Source organism: Alternaria ethzedia (genome assembly GCF_023757985.1).
Source record: "Alternaria ethzedia strain BMP 0044 chromosome Unknown scaffold_1, whole genome shotgun sequence".
Lineage (NCBI taxonomy): Eukaryota > Fungi > Ascomycota > Dothideomycetes > Pleosporales > Pleosporaceae > Alternaria > Alternaria ethzedia.
Genome location: NW_026056194.1, coordinates 2529704 through 2549872, shown reverse-complemented (window position 1 = coordinate 2549872; position 20169 = coordinate 2529704). Strand labels below are relative to the sequence as shown.

The 20169-nt window shown below is 48.0% G+C and overlaps 8 protein-coding genes across 8 annotated transcripts; 2 read left to right on the top strand and 6 right to left on the bottom strand.

Moving 5' to 3' along the window:
* Positions 1 to 3321: 3321 nt before the first annotated feature.
* J4E87_000816 (uncharacterized protein) lies at positions 3322 to 3783 on the bottom strand (the record flags this gene model as incomplete). The annotated part of the gene is made up of 1 exon (XM_049372468.1): positions 3322 to 3783. One exon carries the CDS (start codon positions 3781 to 3783, stop codon positions 3322 to 3324), a length of 462 nt encoding a protein of 153 aa, XP_049238602.1.
* Positions 3784 to 4659: 876 nt separating this feature from the next.
* Positions 4660 to 6561, bottom strand: J4E87_000815 (uncharacterized protein; the record flags this gene model as incomplete). The annotated part of the gene is made up of 1 exon (XM_049372467.1): positions 4660 to 6561. One exon carries the CDS (start codon positions 6559 to 6561, stop codon positions 4660 to 4662), a length of 1902 nt encoding a protein of 633 aa, XP_049238601.1.
* Positions 6562 to 7167: 606 nt separating this feature from the next.
* On the bottom strand, positions 7168 to 9853 carry J4E87_000814 (uncharacterized protein; the record flags this gene model as incomplete). Its single annotated transcript, XM_049372466.1, has 5 exons — positions 7168 to 7535; positions 7595 to 7913; positions 7969 to 8231; positions 8307 to 9663; positions 9716 to 9853. The coding sequence occupies 5 exons, from the start codon at positions 9851 to 9853 to the stop codon at positions 7168 to 7170; spliced, it is 2445 nt and encodes an 814-aa protein (XP_049238600.1).
* A 449-nt stretch (positions 9854 to 10302) lies between these two features.
* Positions 10303 to 11154, bottom strand: J4E87_000813 (uncharacterized protein; the record flags this gene model as incomplete). Its single annotated transcript, XM_049372465.1, has 1 exon — positions 10303 to 11154. One exon carries the CDS (start codon positions 11152 to 11154, stop codon positions 10303 to 10305), a length of 852 nt encoding a protein of 283 aa, XP_049238599.1.
* Positions 11155 to 11880: 726 nt separating this feature from the next.
* On the top strand, positions 11881 to 12849 carry J4E87_000812 (uncharacterized protein; the record flags this gene model as incomplete). The annotated part of the gene is made up of 2 exons (XM_049372464.1): positions 11881 to 11885; positions 11928 to 12849. The coding sequence occupies 2 exons, from the start codon at positions 11881 to 11883 to the stop codon at positions 12847 to 12849; spliced, it is 927 nt and encodes a 308-aa protein (XP_049238598.1).
* Positions 12850 to 13218: 369 nt separating this feature from the next.
* Positions 13219 to 14541, bottom strand: J4E87_000811 (uncharacterized protein; the record flags this gene model as incomplete). Its single annotated transcript, XM_049372463.1, has 1 exon — positions 13219 to 14541. The coding sequence occupies one exon, from the start codon at positions 14539 to 14541 to the stop codon at positions 13219 to 13221; it is 1323 nt and encodes a 440-aa protein (XP_049238597.1).
* A 243-nt stretch (positions 14542 to 14784) lies between these two features.
* J4E87_000810 (uncharacterized protein) lies at positions 14785 to 15629 on the bottom strand (the record flags this gene model as incomplete). The annotated part of the gene is made up of 2 exons (XM_049372462.1): positions 14785 to 15553; positions 15604 to 15629. The coding sequence occupies 2 exons, from the start codon at positions 15627 to 15629 to the stop codon at positions 14785 to 14787; spliced, it is 795 nt and encodes a 264-aa protein (XP_049238596.1).
* A 424-nt stretch (positions 15630 to 16053) lies between these two features.
* On the top strand, positions 16054 to 19704 carry J4E87_000809 (uncharacterized protein; the record flags this gene model as incomplete). Its single annotated transcript, XM_049372461.1, has 3 exons — positions 16054 to 18832; positions 18878 to 18962; positions 19014 to 19704. The coding sequence occupies 3 exons, from the start codon at positions 16054 to 16056 to the stop codon at positions 19702 to 19704; spliced, it is 3555 nt and encodes a 1184-aa protein (XP_049238595.1).
* Positions 19705 to 20169: the final 465 nt, after the last annotated feature.

The following is a 20169-nucleotide window of genomic DNA, read 5'->3' as shown; positions in this document are numbered from 1 at the left end:
CGCTTTATTATAAAGCTACTAAAGCTAGTTAGTATATCTAAGGTAGTTATCTATAATATTAATAATATAACTAAATATAGTTTTAAAGTATTTCTTAATAGTGTTATAGAACTAGGCTATAAACCTTATATTAGCGAGAATCTCTTCTTTACTATTAGAGTAGATATTAAAAAAATAGATAAAAATAGTATTAGTCTTATTATTATAACTAATATTAAAGATAGTCTAGCTACGTAGGTTAACTACTATCTTAAGTAACTAATAATAAGAAGCGTAATAATACTTAGAGTTACTATTATTATTATTACTATTATAACTATTCTTATTACTATTCTTATTACTATTTTTAAAGTGTACTTTATAAGTATATTAGTGCTTAGTAAGAGTAGTAGCGCGCTCTTATTAGAACTAAGTTTTCTTAGTTTTATTAAGATTAGAATTATTCTTAAAGTTACCTAGGTTATTAGAGAAGCCTTTAGTATCTTCTTACTAGGTCTAGATATTAGAATTAGCGCTACTAACGTTAGTAGTAGCTATCTTATTAGTTTTATTTAACTAGACTATTATCTTATTAGCGCAAAGAATATAAAATATAAAAAGCTATAGTAACCTTATATTACGCGCTTATAATATAGAGAGCTATAGTAACTATTATATTACGCGCTTTATATATTAGCTTATTACTTTATAACTAATATATAATTTATATATAAGCTTACTAACTTATCTTAAAAAGAAGCTTATATAATATAAAAGATATAAATAATAATAAATATATTTAATAGAATATAAGCTATTATATAAAATATAAAGATATAAAACTTTTATATATAGAAAGCTAGTAAGTAGCTTAGTCTAATTAGGCTAGGCTAGTTACGTAATAATGTAATAAGATAGAAACTAGTTAGAACTATAACAATACTTATATAAACTATAACTATAGATATTTATATACTTCTAAGTTTATATAGTAGTTAAAAACTATATAATATAGTAGTAATAAAAATACTAGTACTTACTAGGCCTTATAGTATTTATTCTTTAATAACTATAATATAATAACTATTTCTTTAGGTCTTAATAAGAGTTATAGTAGTCTATTATAGCTACTATCTAATAAATAGTATCTTGCTATATAAGGTAATCTATAAACGCTATATTCTTACTATTCTAGCTTTTATTACTTTTATAAAGTATTTTAGCTAAGGTATTTCTTTACTAAAGTATAGCTTTTTATAAAGCTAGAGAGAAAAGTAAATTTATTATTTCTTTTACTTTATATACCTAGTTATAGATAATAATATAGTAGATAATTAGTAGTATCTTATTAGTAAAATTATTAATAGAATAGTCTTTAATAAAATAGTTTTTCTAGTTTCTATCTCTTATAGATAAGAAACTATAACTACTAAAAAGCTTATATATCTTACTAATAAGCTTCTTAAAAGTAAGAGTAAAAAAAAGAATAATAAAAGATTTTACGCTAGCTATATATATAATAGAAATAATAAAGATAATAAAAATAGTAATATTAGAAATAAAGGTAATAAGAATATTAATAAGCTTAGTATATAGCTTTATACTAGTAAAGTAGCTCTTTAGAGTACTTATAATAGTCTTTAGTATAGTATAAATATAGTAGTTTATAATAGCCTTTATAATAGCTTCTAAAATAATAACTTTAAAAAAACTTATAAAGTAATAGTAACGCGTTTAAAAGAAAAATAATTAATATAGTAATAATAAAAGGCTTAATTAAGCTTTAGTAAGGTAAGTAATATAACTAGTAATAAAATTAGCTTTAGACTTACTAACGCTAGAAGAACTTATAGAAGAGGTATTAAGAATATAGTTAAGAGCTTATTTAATTAGTATAGCTTTTAGTATTAAATTTAAGCTACTATTTATATCTTTAATAAGTTTTTAAATTACTAATTTTACTATAAGCTATAAAATAAGAATAAGAATAAGAATAAAGATTTTATAAGCTAAGATTTTAGTATTTTATTACTTTGTAATCTATAGCTTAGTTAGTTATAAGCTATTAAGAATATATAATTATATTATAATTCTCTCTACTATAATATAAGTAGACGTTAGTATTTATAAAATAGTTATCTTACTACTCTAAATTTTAAAAGCTTTAACTACGCTAGAGATAGTAGCGCTAAGAATCTAAGTCTTAGTCTATCTAACGCCTATATCTCTAAATGTAAGATTTTAACTTTTTTAAAATACGTCTTTTTATATACTAGTAATAAATCTTACTCTTTTTAGACTAGCTTCTACTATAGAATTATTAGTTTACTAATAAATACGCTATATACTACTATAGCTTATTATTTTTAGTATTAGTTAAAGTAATACTATACTAAAGCTATTTATATAATATTTTTATTACTAAATAAAAACTTTATAAATACTATTTTATTTTTATTTATAATAATAAGTTAACTAATTTTAACTATTAGCTTTACTATTTTTTTTATTTACTACTTAAAGTAGTATACTACTATTATAGTATTAACTTTTTTACTAACTTATATAGTTCTTAAAATATATTTTTATTTCTTTATTATAAGTATATAGTTTTCTACTTTTATTACTACTACTATAGCTTTACTATTAATATTTTAAACTTTATAGTTATATTTAGTAGCTTTAAAAGTAGCTACTTAAATATTAGATATAGCTATATATATATATAAAATTTTAATAGTTTTAATAGCTTATAGCTTTAAAGTATTAATACTTAGTTATTTAAGTATATTTAGTATAAAATTTATAAACTTTATTATAGTAAGAGCTATAAAAAAAATAGTATAGTACTTAAATATAAAAAATATTTTATAGCTTTTAAGTTAGTAAAAGTAGTAGTAATAATAAACTAATAGTACTTACTTAGTATTTTAAGTAATATAGTATAAAAAAAAAAAAAAAAAAATAGAGCTAAATTTTATATACTTAAAACCTCTACTATTTACTACTATAACTATACTTTATAACTTTAGTTATTTTTTATACTTAAAAAAGCTTATAAAGTTTTATAGTACTTATTAGAAATATATTTTTAATAATTTAATAAAATTTTTATTTATAGCTTATCTCTAAGCTTAGCGCTTAAAACTTTTATCTTTAGCTAATTATTACTATAAGTAAGTAAAAAGCCTATTTTCTTATAAATTTACTTATTTAGAAGTACTTTACATGCTTTATTACTCTAGTATACCTACTTAATTATGTATTACGCGCATTGCAGTAGATAGCGATGCAACAGAGTGACTACATTGCTGTCTATACATCATCTAAGTTGATGTACCTTTAGACCTGCTTACCCTTACCTTTTCCCTCATATTGTTCCTCTTCGTCATCCTCCTCCATTCTCCTCTTCATTTCTTCCACCGCCGCTCTTCCCCCCTCCTCCCTCTTGGCAGTGCATTCATCCAGCAGTCCCTGAAGCTTCTTCGCCCTCTCTGTATCACTCAACTTCTTCTTCCACTTCTCGTTCATCTTACCTGCCAGCAAAGTATCCTCAAGTTCAAACCTTATCAGGATGGTGCTTGCGGTAGGACTGGGTGTGCTATCTTTGCTCACGGTAACGAGGTCGTTGTCCTCGCTTTCGGACGTGGTGACTCGCTTCTCTTTGGGTGGAGACTCTGAACTGGAAGAGGAGCTTTCTTCCTCAAAATCGGACAAGACTTCCTGGTCTGGCTCGTCGGGGGAGTGTTCGCTTGAGTATCCTGTATTGGAAGCGTTCTTTTGAGGCGTGTTCTTTGGTGGCATGTTGTGAGGATGGCTCAGTTGTGGTTCCACCTTCTATCGCCTGTAGCGGGCGTATTATATGCAGCAACATGATTGCTAGACATTGCGAAATAGGCGTCACATGCTAGTGACTCCCCTCAAGCCTGACTTGCGTGCAGCAAACACACTCATGGCAACCACATGTAGTCGTCAAGCTCAGTTTTCCGCAAACGACGACGGGGTTTTGCGCCAAGGTAACCAGCCTCTTCCGAGATACAGTCTCGCTCACAGCATTGTAGTCGTAACAGTAAGTCTTTTATTCGTCTTCGTCCCATGCTGAGCATCATGGTGAGCCTTGTCGTTCTAAAGTGCGAACCCCCCAGATCGAAGCTCGAAGTTCGGCAGGTAGCTTAGAGAACAGAGGGAAGGTAGCCGCCATGATGGGCTGTTCATAGGGTTGCAAAGAAGGTAATGCGCCCTTCACTCGGATTGGGACCTGGTCTGGTGCGCGCCGGTCATCGAAATTGCATTTTGGTTAGTTTTGTGAAGAAGCGTGAATGGGATGTACTGTCATCGGATTGAATAGGAGCAGACCGTTCGCGCGAGACAGCGCGCGTCGACTGCTGTAAATCCGCCAGGATCTTCTAGTAACGCCATGGCTCGAGATATGTCGATGTATTTGTGATGCACGACGCGCGAGCGAAGTAGACGCGTCGTGACCCGGTGGGTGCTCGCCCACACACGTCATTACCCAGCCATCTTTGTATCCAACCAAATCGGGTTAGCTCTCAAATCAACCCAACATCATCATCATCATGAGCAGCCACTTCAAGTACCTCAACATGCTCACTCTTACCAGTATATTCATATGTGCAAATCCAATCGTGCCATTTATGTACCGTCAAGTTGTGACGCAGATCACCAAGGGCCACCCATGCTCTGTGGGTATCCACCGCCCCTTCCCCCATGTTCAAATCCACGGTGCGACGGCAACACCGCACTTTGTCCGCCATGAAAGTGACCACCACCATAGTCTTGACCTTGAATATGACCTTGACCCTGACCACCAGTGTACATACCTTGCGCTGGCATCTGGCCAGGCACTGGCTGAGCAAACGCAGCGCCCTGAACAGGACTCGGCATAGGCCCCTGTGGCATTCCCCCTCCATAGCCTTGCTGCGGCATCTGCTGCTGCTGCTCAGCCCCATTATATGCCAGGTGCGACCCCCTAGTCTGCTGCGTATTCTGTCCAAACCCATATGTTCGATTCGGTTCCGGCATAGCAGCCACCGCAGCCACATTAGTTGTAGCCGTCTTCCCCACATCTTTCGGTGGGTTCAGCGCGAACCCCCAAGTCCCCTCCCTCAGCTTGCCCTTAACGAATCCAACTTTCTTCGCCACACCTTTAGGCATCTTACTCTCGTCACACCCTCCAATCGCCCATTCACATGCCTTGACAACCGCATTCCACATCCCTTTCTCCGTGTCTCCGAGCACAGGGTTACCTTTCTCCTGTCTTACGCGCTCTAGCACGGCCATCATGAGGCCCTGAACGCGGTTCGTGACTTTTTCGAGATCCTGGGATGACTGTGGGATGAGGATGTGGAAGGTCGCTGGGCTGGTGGGTCGGATTTGCGACTTAGTGAAGGCGATATTGACGGGCGCTGCGGTGTAATTATCTTGTGCGGAAGCAGAGGCGGGTCCGACTGCTAGCCTGGCAAATGCAGGTACTCCCGCGCCGTGGGCTAGAAGGGCGAATGGGCTATCTGCTAGCTGAACAGCGTGGTGTATGGTTTCGTCTTTGCCGGCTGCACGACACTTGCTCTTCTCGTAGTTGTCTTTGCTCACGCACATCCTTGCCCAGTGTTTCGCCTTGCTCGCATCGAGATGCTTCTGCACCATCTTTACTGCGTCACTGCCGTACCTGCCTTCACTCGCAGCGCGGAGTCGGAATGCAAAGGTAACGAGCTCATCTTGCGCTTTGTGGAGGTGAGGTCGCGACAGCGAGGTAGGAAGGAACGTGTTGATGTAGTAAGCGTAGTAGTACACATACGTACCGAGATACTCGAAGTTAAGCAACTGACTAGGTGCATCGAGGAAGACAATGGGTATGTCTAATTTCTTCGCGAACTGTTCCAGGCGCTCGAGATCTGGCAGTTTGTTCGCTCGTCCAGATACCGAAGGTGCTATTCCGTCTGCGAGGTTGAGGGATCCCGTGACGGTGATTGCAGATAAAGCGGATCGTAGAGGAGATGTTGTCATGTTGATCCACTGTAGCAGGAAGTGCAGTACAGCGCCGTGATGCCAGACTATCTTCTGCAATCCGCCCATCTTCAGTACTTGCTCGACAGCCGTGTTGACTCTCTTCACTGTCTTCTCGAGCGCCTCCTGCTGTCCAGATAGAACGCCGTTATCCCATCCCCTCACTATGACAATCTTGCTGAACACCGCCACGGTGCCTTCGAGATGCTTCTTGCCACCAGCTCCAGTCAGATACTCAACCAACTGGCAGATGCGACCGAAGTTGTTCCTACTTCGACTCTCTTCAGCAATGATCAGCATACTGCCATCACTTTCGTTCGCGCCCTTATTCTTGCGCACGCCGAGGTCGCACAGCTTGGCGATGACCGACGTGAGTTGGAGAAGGCTGTCGATATCGGAGTCGGTCTCCCAGATGTGAAGGACACCTGGGTCGCAGACCTTTTCGAGAGTGCTCTTGGAAGCGGCAGCGAAGGACGACTTGTACTGATCTGGCATCGACTGCACCGACTTCTTAAACGCGTCGAGATCGCCTGACCAAGGGCCGTTGAAGGATGTCATCTTCTCGCGATGGTGATGTTTGCGCCGATGGTGAGAGTGTGACTGAGATTTGTGACGATGGGGAGAGGTGGCGGGACTGTTGGGAGGCTGCGCGGGATGCGAAGTGTTGCGCGGCGGATGGGTCGGAGAGTAGCGATCGATGAAGCGGTTGATATAGTTCATTGAAGGCCTGCTGTTGTTGTACTCGTCTTTTTTAACATGGCGAAAGGTGACGGTTGGTAGTTTGTTCATGTTCACATCCACATGTGAAGGAGTCAAACTCTCTGTGAAGATGGACCTGCAAGATAGACACGTGAGCGCAAAGGCGGACGCTTACATTGATTGTTTGCAGTGCAAAACGAGGATGACAGCGAAAGTAGTGAAGCATACGCCTTGCGCGTGGCTAACGGTGAAGCGACAAGAAGTTCGATGTTCGGCCAAGGCGTGAGGTGAGGAACAATATGCAAGATAAATATGAAGATGCGATTCGAAAATCGCACGTGTACCTGACCTTACCACCGGGGTCTCATTGGGTTCGAGCAGTCGTGATATACCCGCACAAGTATCCAGATGTGCCATAACGCCGCCCCCAATGAACAATTAAACAAAATGAGACATGTGCCGACTTTACTTGCCAACACCACCGCCATGCTCCAAGATAGTCTGCTTGTCGAGCTTCTCCACTTTCCTGCTTAGCAGTGCACGTAGCTCAGGACTGATGACCCTCGCCTCATCTTGCTCCTCTTCACCAACCTGCTTGCCCTTATCTGTGCCGGAAGTCGACGCTTGGTCTTTCGCTGGTGACGCACTTGAGAACGTACTTGGCCCGGGGCCGGCGACGATTGCAGCAGCCAACTTGCGTTGTCGGGCTTGCGGGGCGGAGGGAAAGTTACCTTTCTTGTCGATTGTTTCTACCGTTCGCTGGAACCTCTTGAAGAGCGACTCCGCGCGAACGAGCGTTGATTCGAGATCCATAGTACCAGAGAGCTCGTTGACTGGAGTAGCGTTAGTACCATTCACTGTCAATCTGGGCTGGTTTGGTTGCATAGCTTACCATATTTGAGCACCTCGTCAAAGTGCTTCAGGTGTGCCATAATCACATCTCGGTGCTTTTCCAGAATGGCTAGTGCAATGAAGATGTGAAAGTTGCTGCTCTGGTAGTCTGTCCAGAGCGACTCCCACAACCGAAGTACATCTGGCCACTCGAATTCGCGCTTGTACCAGACGAGCAGCATCCGGAAGAAAAAGAAGAAGTTCGTAGACTCAGCGGATTGAAGGTGAAGATATAGCTTGGGGTCCATGAGCTGTACGAGGTGGTCGAGCGTCGTGAGCTGCTTGCGCATGCCGGACTGGTCGCGTAGGAAGTTGCGCTCCTGTTTGCATGTCAGCCCTGTAAACGATTACAATAGCCATGGAAACTGTACGTACCATGCGCTCCATGAATCCAACAAAGCCCCAGAATGCGACGGCATCATCCTGCATGACAGCGTAGATGGGCGCGAGCAGATCGCTCATGCCCTGAACGTAGCCAAGATCCTTGTTGTATTCGTTGTACGTAAGAAGCATGTCTTTCATCTGCTCCAAGTGAACGTTGGTGCCAGTTTCCGCAAAAGGCGAGTCAGGGTCAGGGTGGGGAATGTCTTCGCCGGCGAAAATGGGGATATTGCGATCTGTGCGATGTACGTCTTTCTCTACACAACGGACCCCATAGAATGGGACAAGTCAGCCAGTTTTCAAGCAAGGGCATAACGCGCAAGGATACATACCTATTCTGTTCTTCTGTTCTCTCCACCATTCCTCTTGCTCTTCATTCTGGTTCCCTTCGACCATTCGCTCCCACCATGCGCCCTTGAGCCGAATGTACTCATCGCGCCTACTGTTAATGTTCGCGCGACGCTCTTCGTCGGAGCTGTCCCAGTCGTAGACCCCGAGAAGGAACAGCCATGCTTCCTTTCGTACACCATCGTCAGGATCTAGACCTCCATGGAAAACGCGGTCTTTGACTTCGTCTGGTGTGAGTTGCAGCCGTCCCTTGGGGTCGAAGAATCCCTTCCATTCTTCCAACGTGACAGGTTTTCTTCGGTCGGCCATGGTCATCTTATCCATGTCAAGGATCTCGAAGTCGCCGACATCGCTCTCCTCCATAGCCAAGACGTCCTTTGCTGTCCATATCCGCTGATTTCGCTCCCGCTCGCTTTGTTCTGCAATGCCCATAGCCCATCTTGCGAGGTATAACCGTGCGCTGTCGAACTCTTCTTGTAGTGTCTGGACCTCTGGGTTCTGAATCAGGCGTCTAACCTGAGGCGGAATCTTGGGGTTGTCTGCGACGGCTTGAGCAGTCCTTCGCGTGAAAGTGGTGACCTGACTAAGCTTCTCGAGGAAGTTCCATCTTGCTTCCTTGAGCGCCTTTGTGACCGGATCCATTCCACCATCCCGTTTGCCAGATTGCGAAGATGACGCGTCTGGTTTGCCTTCGGTGCTCTTCCTTGGTGCAACGTCTTTGCCAAAGGATCGCTTGTCGTCTTCCGAGGGGTCGATAAGGTATATGCTTGGATCAGCACCGGATCGTTCGACTGTGACGTATCTCTTGAGCCATCTCAGCACCTCGTCGCCGCCCCAGAACATGCCGCCTCCGTCGCCAAACGGATCAAAGCTTTCCTTGGCCAGCTTCTTCCGCTGCATTATGGTAGACTGGCACTCGCTATCGTGGAAGAAGAGCGCAGGAAAACTGTCTCCAGCCCTAGTATTGATGACGACGCTTCCGAACCACCATCCGATGCTTGGTGGCCGTATGAGGACGGAGTATATCTCGCTGACAGGCAGGGCGAATGCATACCCGGGAGTTCCGGCATGTGTAGATGGTGTGGGAGGTGGAGGTACGAGGTATGACTGTCTCGGAGGTGACGAGGAGTCTGACAGATCGACCTTGACGTATGTATCATATGCATCGCCGAGGTTTGACTCTGGTATCCAGGCGAGGAGCAGCGATGACGCGTTCACGCTGCGAGCGGAGGAGGAGGAGGTTGGACGCGCATCGTTAACGGTTCGGTTAGACTTCTGCTGGACGAGAGCGACGAAGCCTGGGATGTTGTCTTTGGAGGAAGGCGAGGGATGCACGTAGACCTGCACATGTTAGCCTACTTCCATCATGCTGCGTTGGATAGGCTTTACGTACCTTGCTCTTGGTGTATAGTAGCTTCACACCCTTTCCGCTGCTTGTATGGCGGATCGTGTTGTATTCGCCTTCTTCATCGTCGCTGAGGTCGTAGAAGCTGGCCGAGGGCGATGGGGGCGCTGGGGCCGACGAAGTCATGCGGGGCTAGGCGGCGTCCCAAAGACGCGGAGTGGAGGCTGGTGATGGGTTCCGAGTAAGATGGCCAGATATCATGCGCTGGAGATATATCAAGTAGTACGGTGGTAAAGCAAGAAAGAGGCGCGTACCCGTTTGGCGCTATGCAGTTGCAGGTGATGCTTGCGCGGGCAGTGACCTACACCCGGATGACGCAGCCCAGGTGTGGCGGTGCAACCCGCCCGCGCCATTCGCGGGGAACGCGTCGCTCCTATCGCATCGAGTAATGTGCTCTAGCCGCGACACTCTGCGCAAGATAGCTCCGAACGAAAGTATGCTTTGAAGCGATTATGAGCTGAATGTATTGATTAGGTATTCGTCTATGTGGCCAGGTCTACAAACCCCATGCTTCCCACCCAGTGACGACCAAGATCCAACTCCGTTACGCCGTGCTGCATGCAACAATAACAAGCTCAACGCATGCGTGGTCCGCTTGGCAGGCCCATACGTCCACCTTGAGGTCCGCGTTGTGGTGGAGGTGCGCCGCCACCATACCCTCCACCTTGGGGCGCATACGGATCATCGTTCCCACTCCATGGGGAGTTCGACGACATGCCAAATGAGCCCTGTGGTCTCCCGCCGCCGCTACCAGTACTTCCATAGCTGTGACTCCGATCTTCAGGGTAGGGCGCCCGTCCACCTTGCGGGGACGATTGCGAGTTGGCAGATTCTGAAGAAAGTCCACGCGGTGCTGGGCTCTGTGACCGTCCCCATAACCGGGCCTTGAGCCTTTCCTGTGCTGTTGTGCCCGACCCTGTACCCGCGCTCGGTGGTGGTGAAGCTTCTGCTGGTGGGCGTCCTCCCAATGAGCTTTGGTAGCTTCCTGCTCGTTGGCTGGGCAGTGGTCTGCCTTGTATCTGAGGGTCTGGCGTCAATGAGTTGCCCATGGGCCGGCCTTGCATGGGACGCGCTCCACCGCCCCGTGCTCCTGGCCCTCGGCGAAGTGACTGTGGTTCTTGCGGTGGTTGTTGTGGCGCGGGATTATCCCACAGATCGTTCAAGCCTCCTCCTCGGCCCGCTGTTTGTGCTTGTGCCTGTTGTCGCGAAGACACGAACTGGGCGGGCGCAGGCTGCGGTGCCTTTGGATCGGGCGGGAGCCATTGCGGAAACGGCCGTCCTTTCTCCGTGTAGTATGCGCGAAGAACTCTGGAAAGATGCGAGTCATCTTCTGTGTCGCCGTCTGCTTCGTCCGAGAGGATCTGTCGTCGCAGGTTGTTGTAGCGCGAAGTCGTGTTCGTAAGGAGGTTGTTTAGGTAGGACGACATGATTGTGTGTGCGATCGCCGTTCGAGGGTGCGGGCGGCCGATGCGCGTGCTGGACACTTTATGCCGTCGTGTCGGTGTTGGAGATTAGTGGTGGTGCGAGGCAGTCGGCTCGCGCCCGGGTCGCTGTTTCCAATTTACTGGGCGTTTGGGAGCAAGACCCTGGTTACCAACACCACACTTCAGCGTTTCTTCACCCCAAACCATGACTTCCCTTCCACTATTCATGATCCAACCAGTTCATGCCAATATGCGCAAATTTCCTTGAGCCGATAGATCACCCGAAGCGGCCCTCGTTCGCTGTACACATCTTTGCACACCTCGTTCCAAAAGTTGGAATCGGGCGCGTCGCCCGACCGCTTCATGTAAAGCAGCACGTCCAGGCACGTCCTGAATCTTGAAACACCGCGAGTCTATGCTGCCATTCGTGACGGGGCACTGATTGGAAAATATGTTCTGAAGCTCCTCGAGACTTATGCGCTACTCTACCAGCCATACCCTGACATTTCCATAGCCTGCTTATTCCAGTAATTTAGGACAAGACTGACGCGAATAGCGGAGCAGCATTCAAGAACGCCTATGGCAGATCTCCACTACGTGCGCAAGCATGCATGTTGTCACAAACTAGCGCTTGGAGATGGCAGCCTGAAGGGCTGAAGGGCGTACTTCAACTTTGAAATTATATGCGAACATAAAACACCACGTTCTTACCGGTAACGCTTCCTAACCATGGAGTTATCATCGAAGAAGATGTCTTGGGAAGAACGAAGAGAAAGGAAAAACCGCGAGATTGCCGAGGCCATCGCCAACGTTCAAGATGAAGCCACCCAAATCGGCATTATCATGAAGAAGCGAGGATGCTTTGGACCGAGCGAAGACAATCAATTCTACGCAATCATACAAGACTACTTAAACAACAATACCAATGCAAAAGACGCTACGAAGAAACTGCTCGACCCCATCAACAAAGCCATCCTCCAGAACAGAAAGCACCTCCCCTTCTTTAGTATCTGGTACTCCATAATCCACTCCGCCAAACGCCTCTCTTTCCGCGACACCAACGGTCTCAACAAGCTTGTCACCCTCATGAAGACGATAAAAGCGAGCTTTCCACCCCCAACTGCCAAAGATTCAGACATGTACACCTGCCTCCGCCGCTTCGGCATGGCCGCACGCGAGAGTATAGACGACGGCCCCGGAGGCCAGTGTGGCTACATGTTGCAAGAAGTACACGCATACGCCAACATGCTCTACTTCTACGCTCTCATCACGCGCGAGAACCTCCGCAATTTTTGGATATATTGCATCTGGGAAATGCGCAATGCACTCGAGACACTACACGAAGACGATGCGAATGGCACAGCAATACAGAAATACAATTCTTTCATCCCCTCCGCTGCGGTCTGGATCTTTGCTATGGGCAAACAAGTCTACGAAAGACAACAAGACCTCACCCCAAAGAGGGCGACTGAGGGGGATCCAGGTAGTGGTGGACCGTTATGGGATGGTAGAGCGGAGTTTAGTAAGCAGAGGTGGGCGCTTTGGAAGAAGAGGTTTGGAGAACTTGCTGAGATGAAGGGATTGACTGAGGAAGTTAGGGCGATTGTAAAGGAGGCTGCTCAGAAGATGGATTGGATCGATGGTGGGGCGAAGGAGGGTTGCAGGGTGCCCAGGAATGGCCCCTGTCTGGATATATGACTTGTTGCATAAAGTGAAGTTGAGATACATTATCAGGCAACCTACTACAATCAAAACTTATCCGTATCTCAACACTTTCAGTCGGTCCTTCGCTACATTAGTAGTATGACAGGCATATCAGCTAGCGGGCGGACGCTCCCGTAGACCACGTTATGGCAGGCATTGGAGTTGTGTCCGCGCAAGTGGGACATGGCTAGCGACCGTTGGCGGGTCGTCTAAAGCCCGTCACACTTCAAGTAAGGCGAAGAACGAGCAGAAATCAAGTACACTTGTCTTATCAAAGTAGACGTTTTATCTATCGCCAGGAAAGTGCTTGCCAGCAATGGACCTATGCACGCGCTTTTCGCCTTCCAATTCGCTAGATTGTCTCTAGTAGTCCTCCATCTCGTCCTCCCCTTGTGCTGAACCTGCATCCTTAGTCACACTAGCATCTGGCCCAGCCGCGTAAACCACCTCTCTCATAGCGACGTCTCGAAACGTTACGTCTACCATGTCCAGACCGGTAGTGCGCAGATCCATCTCCAGACCTTGACCACCCGACGACAGCAATTCCATCTTAGGTTCGATATCCTGAGTTCCCTGGTCGCTTCCTTCTTCGTCGTCAAGATAGACCCATTCATTTCCGCGATCAAAGGCGTAGAACTCTAGACGCGGACCGTACAGCAACATGCCGTGACCGTTCTGGATGTTGCCGCCTCGACACAGGGCATCGGTGAGAACGTCGCTGCGGTGCATGGTGTTGCTCGTGGAGAGGCGAGGGACTTCGTCGAAGTTGTCAATCATGATGGCGAAGTAAGTGTACGGATGCTGCTCGTGCGTGACCGCACCAGTCTCAGTATTCGTTGCTATCGTCTTGCGCATGACCACGAAAGCGGCGATATCCTCAGGCGCGATATGATCCCACTGCAGGTTGAAGAGTTGCGTAATACCTTGGGCGTACTCTGCTACCTTGGCGTCTTGCTCTTCTTTCTCCGCCCTCTCGAGCTCCTTTTTGGTCGGTACCTTGCGGCGAAAGGCCCTGCCTTTGTTCCTGTGGAACTCTTTCCAGACATCTGACTTATCGTCGGCAGCTAAGATGAAGTTCATCCCGTACTTTGCCACGGGTCCAGGGGAAGTGGGTACCACCGTGTAATTATGTGACGGGGGATAATAGTGCGTGAGGAGAGCAAAGGCGAGCGCTTTGGCGTACTGCATGCGAGTTGCGTTTGCCGCAGTTGACAGCGGTACATAGCAGTCCATGTAGGCGACGTATAAGGCTTGAATACCGGGTATGTTGCTGATAGAAGTCTGGGTAAAGTCGGGGATCTCGAAATCAACCAGAGTCTTCCAGAAGTCTGGGGGCAACTCTGGCTCTTCCTCTTGCATATCCGCAGTATACTGGTGCGGTTCTTCAACTGCAACATGGAACTGGGCATCGTTCGATTCGATAGGATGTGGTGTGCTCTCTGGTGTCATAGGTCTATGGTACCCGTCGTAGTGAGCACCAGGCGGCATTACATCAGACATGAACGTGTCGTAGCCATTTGTGCCGTGGTTATGAAAGCCGTAATGCGGAGCTGAGGTCTCGTCTATGTGTTGTGGTGTGGATGGTCCGAACCTCTCCTGGAGATAAGGATATACCGGGGCGTATTGCGGGCCGACACCAGAAGCGCTGTCAAAGTTCATATGCTCTTGGTTGTAGTTCTGGTCCATGTTGGCAGTTGAGTGAGTCGTAGAGTGTAAGTTGGTGGAAACAGGTAGACCAAAACGAAGCAGTTATAGTCGACAAATAGAGGTATTTGCTAGCGTAGAATCGGCATGGGTAAAGGTAGCCTCATGGCACAGGTGAAGGGTGCCTATGACCGAGCAAGTATTACTTGCAACCGTAGGAGTCATGCGTCTGATGCCAGTCTTGTTCGTAACGCCGATGAGATAACAAATTTGCAGTGATGCGCCTCATATCGACTGATCAGCAACAGGTTGAGTCTCGGTCACAGTGTCTTCCACCACACCATCCATAGTCTCTGCTGCCCCGTCTGTGGCTCCATCAGCTGCCTTCTTCGCTTGCTCCTTCGCCTTCTTCTTGAGCTTCTTCTCTCGATTTCTCCGAGTGTTCTTCTCACGCTTGGCTTCTTCCTTCTCTTGCGCAAGACGTGCTGCCTCACTCTGCTTCTCTTTTACCGCCTGGAGCTTCTTCCGTATCGCTATGCGTGACTTCTTGCCCTTTCTTGTGCGCTTGTGCGCCTTATCCTCAACCGTGACGAGCATAGGAGGGTGACCGACCAGGACCTCCTTGCTCATGCCGGCCGGCGATATGGTGCGCACCTTCCATGGCAGGGCGCAACCGGGCCATGGCTGCCGCGACAGCTCCAGGACGCTCCTTCCCTCGATGGCGGCCGCTCTGAAGGCGTCTTCCTCCTCGCTTGTGGGCTCGTCGGCGAAATAATAGCTCCGTGGCTTCTTCAGAATCAGTCCTGGTTCTCCGCTATCGGCGCCTGGCGATGAAATTCTAATCTTCAGCGATTGTGGAGCAGCGTTTGCGGGCGCAGCGAAGAGCCGCAGCTCCGTCTCGTCTTGGTCGCTTTGCGCGATGTCGTGGACATCATCTTCGGTCGTGGTATAGGTAAACTCGGAGTTTATCTTGGATCGCAGCAGCTCTTCGAGATCGGGGTCGGGCGAGGATTGTCTAGACGATATGGGCGACTCCAGCTCATCGCGGCGAACCCTTGGCAAGGTCAGTATGCAGATAACAGGCGCACTAGCGAGTCGACCCACCGCTTCGCATCCGGCACTTCAAACATGGCGTTGTCGTATGGACGTCGCAGAAGTTGCTGTTCTGAAAGTTTCGTGCCTGGACATCGGTTGCGTAGCGGGAGATCGGCATTTGGCTAGACAGGTGACTAGCGGAACTGCACGATCGCTTCGTCACCTGGCAATAACCACGGGCGCATCTCGATCGGATTCTTCGTTTCCCCCCATGCCAAAAGAAATGCAATTGCCTTGGAATGGCCCGCGGAGCAGGATATCCGCCGCCTAGCACCGATGTAGTTACTATGCCACTCAAAATGGACGACAGCGGCAGCCACTCGCCTGCAAGAGGAGCCAGCACCCTCGCTGCCGCCAGTCGCAAACCCCCCACCGTTGTGCCTCTGCCTTGGGACTGATACTCTGCTATGTTGTGCTACTAGAAGGACATGCTGAATCCCCCACGAACATACTAGAACCATGGGCTACTCGTGGCCAGAAGCAGCCCGCGAGCGCGATCTCCACAGGTTTGGGTTATGCGATAGAAACGCTTCGGCTGCAGCTAAGGATGCTTACAGGTACTACCGCCCATGGCTCGATGCACAGAGCCTGGTTGACGCTGCCGACGGTTCTGGTAAAGGCCTGACCTACTCTGGCTTCCAGCCCCAGACGTCGCGCGATCGATCACTGACTGCCTTTGCGCAGCTCGCCACGCTTCGACTCGATACCCGGCGGGCAATGGTATCGCTGATCGACGCGCACCACCAGTACATTCTTGCCGAGGCCACGCGAACTCTCTCGCTGTTCAAGCCTGTCGCCGAAGAGCCCGAAGACGAGGTCTGGCTGGGCAACGCCATCTTGACCAAGACCGATGCTGTCTGTTACCATACCTTCTCCTCGACCTACACGGCAAAAGAGGACGATGGGAGCACCTACACTGGCGAATGCATGGTCATACCTGATTGCAGACTAGACGCAAGATTCGCCGATAGGGACTATGTTAAGGGTGAGCCTGGTGTGAGGTTCTACGCAGGCGTCCCCATCATTACCAAAGCAGGCCATCGCATTGGCGTCTATGCTGTTTCTGATGAAAAGCCTCGCGATGGAATCAGTGCTGGCGAACTGCGCTTCATGCAAGATGTCTCCGCCGCCGTCATGGAGCACCTCGAGCTGGCCAAAGACAGCATGGACCGCAACAAGGGTGAGCGCATGGTACGCGGCTTGACTCAGTTCATCGAGCGCTCTTCTTTACAGGACAGCCGAGAAGACGGCAACCGGCCCACCACTATGGAGAAGCAGACCGAGAACGCGCGCTTACTAGCCCTTGACGAAGAAGAAGGCCACAACACGTCTGTACCTGCCAGACAAGCTCACCGCAAGCGTGACGCCGAATCCGACGCAGCTCGTATCTTCCACAGCGCCGCTCGTATAATTCGCGAGAGTACTGAAGCCGATGGTGTCGTCTTCTTCGACACTTCGACCGCTGGGATAAGAACCCATCTCTACGACTACAATCGCGCAGCCGGCAGTAGCGATGAGAGTGCGACACATAACACTGATACCGGCGATTCGACGGCTTCACGAAGGCTCAAGAAACAGACAGTCGTCGCCGCGGATGGCGTATCCGATGCAAATGGGACTGACAGCAAGGCCTGTCCTGTGGTCGGACTATCTTTACGTGAAGGCAATGCGGCCCTAGTGCACACAGACTTCAGCTTCAATGAAGCTGCCATGGAGCGCTATATCCATCGATATCCGTACGGGAAGTTCTTCAACTACAACGAGGATGGCATGGGCATCAACTCTTCTGATGAGAAGTCTGAACGTTCCGAGACAGAACAGTCCGATCGTACAGTCGACGAACCCGCCGCCAACACCAAGAAGGCGCGCAAAAAGCGAGAAAGATTCATCCCAACCGAGTTCCTCAAAGTTCTGCCAAAGGTTAGGAGCCTTATCTTCCTGCCACTCTGGTGCCCGGCTACGGAACGATGGATTGCTGGTGGCTTTATCTGGACCACACAAGCCGGAAGGTTGATGAGCCCGGATAACGAGCTCCCATATCTCCAAGCATTCGGGAACTCAGTGACCAGCGAAGTAGCACGACTCAATGCGCAGAAAGCGGATCGTGCCAAAACCACATTCATCGCGTCTATATCACACGAGCTGCGTTCGCCCCTGCATGGTATCCTTGGATCTGTCGAGTTCTTACGCGAGACGGTGGCATCGGCGTACCAAGAGTCTTTGGTGTCTTCTATCGAAACTTGCGGCAAGACACTGCTCGATACGATAGATCACGTGCTTGATTACGCAAAAATCAACAAATTACAGAAAGTCTCTGGTCAGAACAAGCGAAGCCTGGGGCGAAACAAGCGACAGCCTTCTGATAATTCGATTCTTGGTGTTACGTCCGACTTCGATCTAGCACAACTAGTTGAGGAAGTTTGCGACACTGTGTGTGCTGGTCACACGTTCAGGAAGACACATCACATCAAAGGAGCCGCAATCTACGATCAAGCTGAGAGCAAGGCGGCAACAACGTTCCTCCAGGACACGAATAGCAGCAACGAAGTGGCAGGCAGAGATACACATGGCTCTGTTGCTGTGTCTTTGATCGTAGCCCCATACGTCAGTTGGATCGTGAGATCGCAGCCCGGTGCTCTGCGACGCATTGTGATGAATTTACTTGGGAACGCGCTCAAATACACCGACTCTGGCTATATTGCTATCAACATGATACAGCAAAAAAGCTCCGCCAACTTCATGGACCTATCTCTTAGTGTGGAAGACTCCGGTCGGGGAATGTCGCAGGAGTACCAGCGGACAAAGTTATTTTCGCCATTCAGTCAAGAAGACCCTTTCAGCTCCGGTACCGGATTGGGTCTCTCGATCGTCAAGCAGATCATAGAATCCCTGAAAGGCGAGATTGAAGTAAGGAGCACGCATAACGTTGGTACTGTCATCAAGATCAGCATACGTCTACCCATTGGCTCCAAGGCGAATGCCCACCAAGATCATGCTCTTGTCAGAGCACCCCAAGAGCTGAAGGACACATCTGTCTCCATCGTTTGCGACATGACTAACACGCAAGGTGGCGAGCGGGGGCTAAAAACCAAGGAGTCCATGGAAAACGCTTGCAAGAACTTTGACATGAAGATCGTCGCCTCGAAGCACGCCAGCACTGACATCTCGGTCACCGACATCGACTTTCTGCTCATCGACTCGCCTTCTCTCTACCAATTGATGCAGAACTCGAATGCCAGTCGCAATAACACATCACCGCTAGGAGTAGTTTGCGTTTGTACAGACACTGCAGAGAAAGTAGCAGCAGAGACTCAGCTTGCGAGACAAATCGAAGCGCTTGGCTGGATCATTGAAATAGTTACACAGCCGTGAGTATTCCTTGCGCAAGTCTGAGACCAATTTACTGACGACACGCACAGCTGCGGACCTCGAAAGCTCGCTCGGACACTTCTATCATGCCAGAACCGCGCCTCACAACACAACAACGAGCGACACATCAGCCGATCGATGAGCTCCTCATTAGTCCAGCCCGACCTTCAGTCTCTTGCACCGCCTCGTGCCTCGGCTCAGCGAAGTCTCAGTGACATGTTCCCACAAGATGTATCAACGCGAAAGGCTGACGAGGCCGCCGGATACCCTTCCCCGCCGCCACCGCGTCCCTTCCCAATAACCACCACCCCTCTGAGTCCCACCCACAGCGAAGGCGGTGAATACTTCAATCCACGTGTCCTCCTCGTAGACGACAATGCCATCAATCTGAAGCTCCTCGTCGTGTTCGCCAAACGGCAGAATCTACGCTACGTGGAAGCTACCAATGGTCTCGAAGCATTCGAAACGTACAAATCAGAAGCCATGTCTTCTTCGCCGCCAGCCCGCCCTTTCGACTTTATACTCATGGATCTGAGTATGCCCGTCATGGACGGTCTGACAAGTACACGTAATATCCGCCAATTCGAGAGCAAGAACGGCTTGCCGAAATCGCATATCGTCGCATTGACTGGACTCGCGAGTGCGCAGGATCAACAGGATGCGCAAGAGGCAGGTGTGGACATGTACCTTGTCAAGCCTGTCAAGTTTGCAGATATCAAAAGGATTTTTGGTGGGAAGTGAACGTAGTTTTCGCATGTTCTTGGTGGCGTTACTCGCGGTTTGGTAGCTTGTCTCACGATGTCGGCATTATTGGTTGGGCATTGCGAGGGTATTCTGGATGGACCCTTGCATAGTGATATGGAAGTGCTAGGTTGACACATGTCCCTAGTTAGGATTAAATTCACGATGCTGTTAACGATGAGATTCCCCACGCAATCAAGCCACGCAATCCACGGACGCCGAACGGCGCATTCGTCCCGTCTCGTCAGAAACTTGATCCTGCAGGAACACGATCCTATGCCCCAAGGTGTATGCGCCCGTGTATATGACCAATCAAACGAGGGAACGAGCAGTTAGGTTGCAGCATGGATTTACGCCTGCGGCTAATCTACCACCGGCATCAGGCGCCCAACGCCCTGCTTTCAAATCCGTGTGTTAGCAGTCGCGCACATAGATACACGAGTTCTTGATTGATGTCTTTCTTGT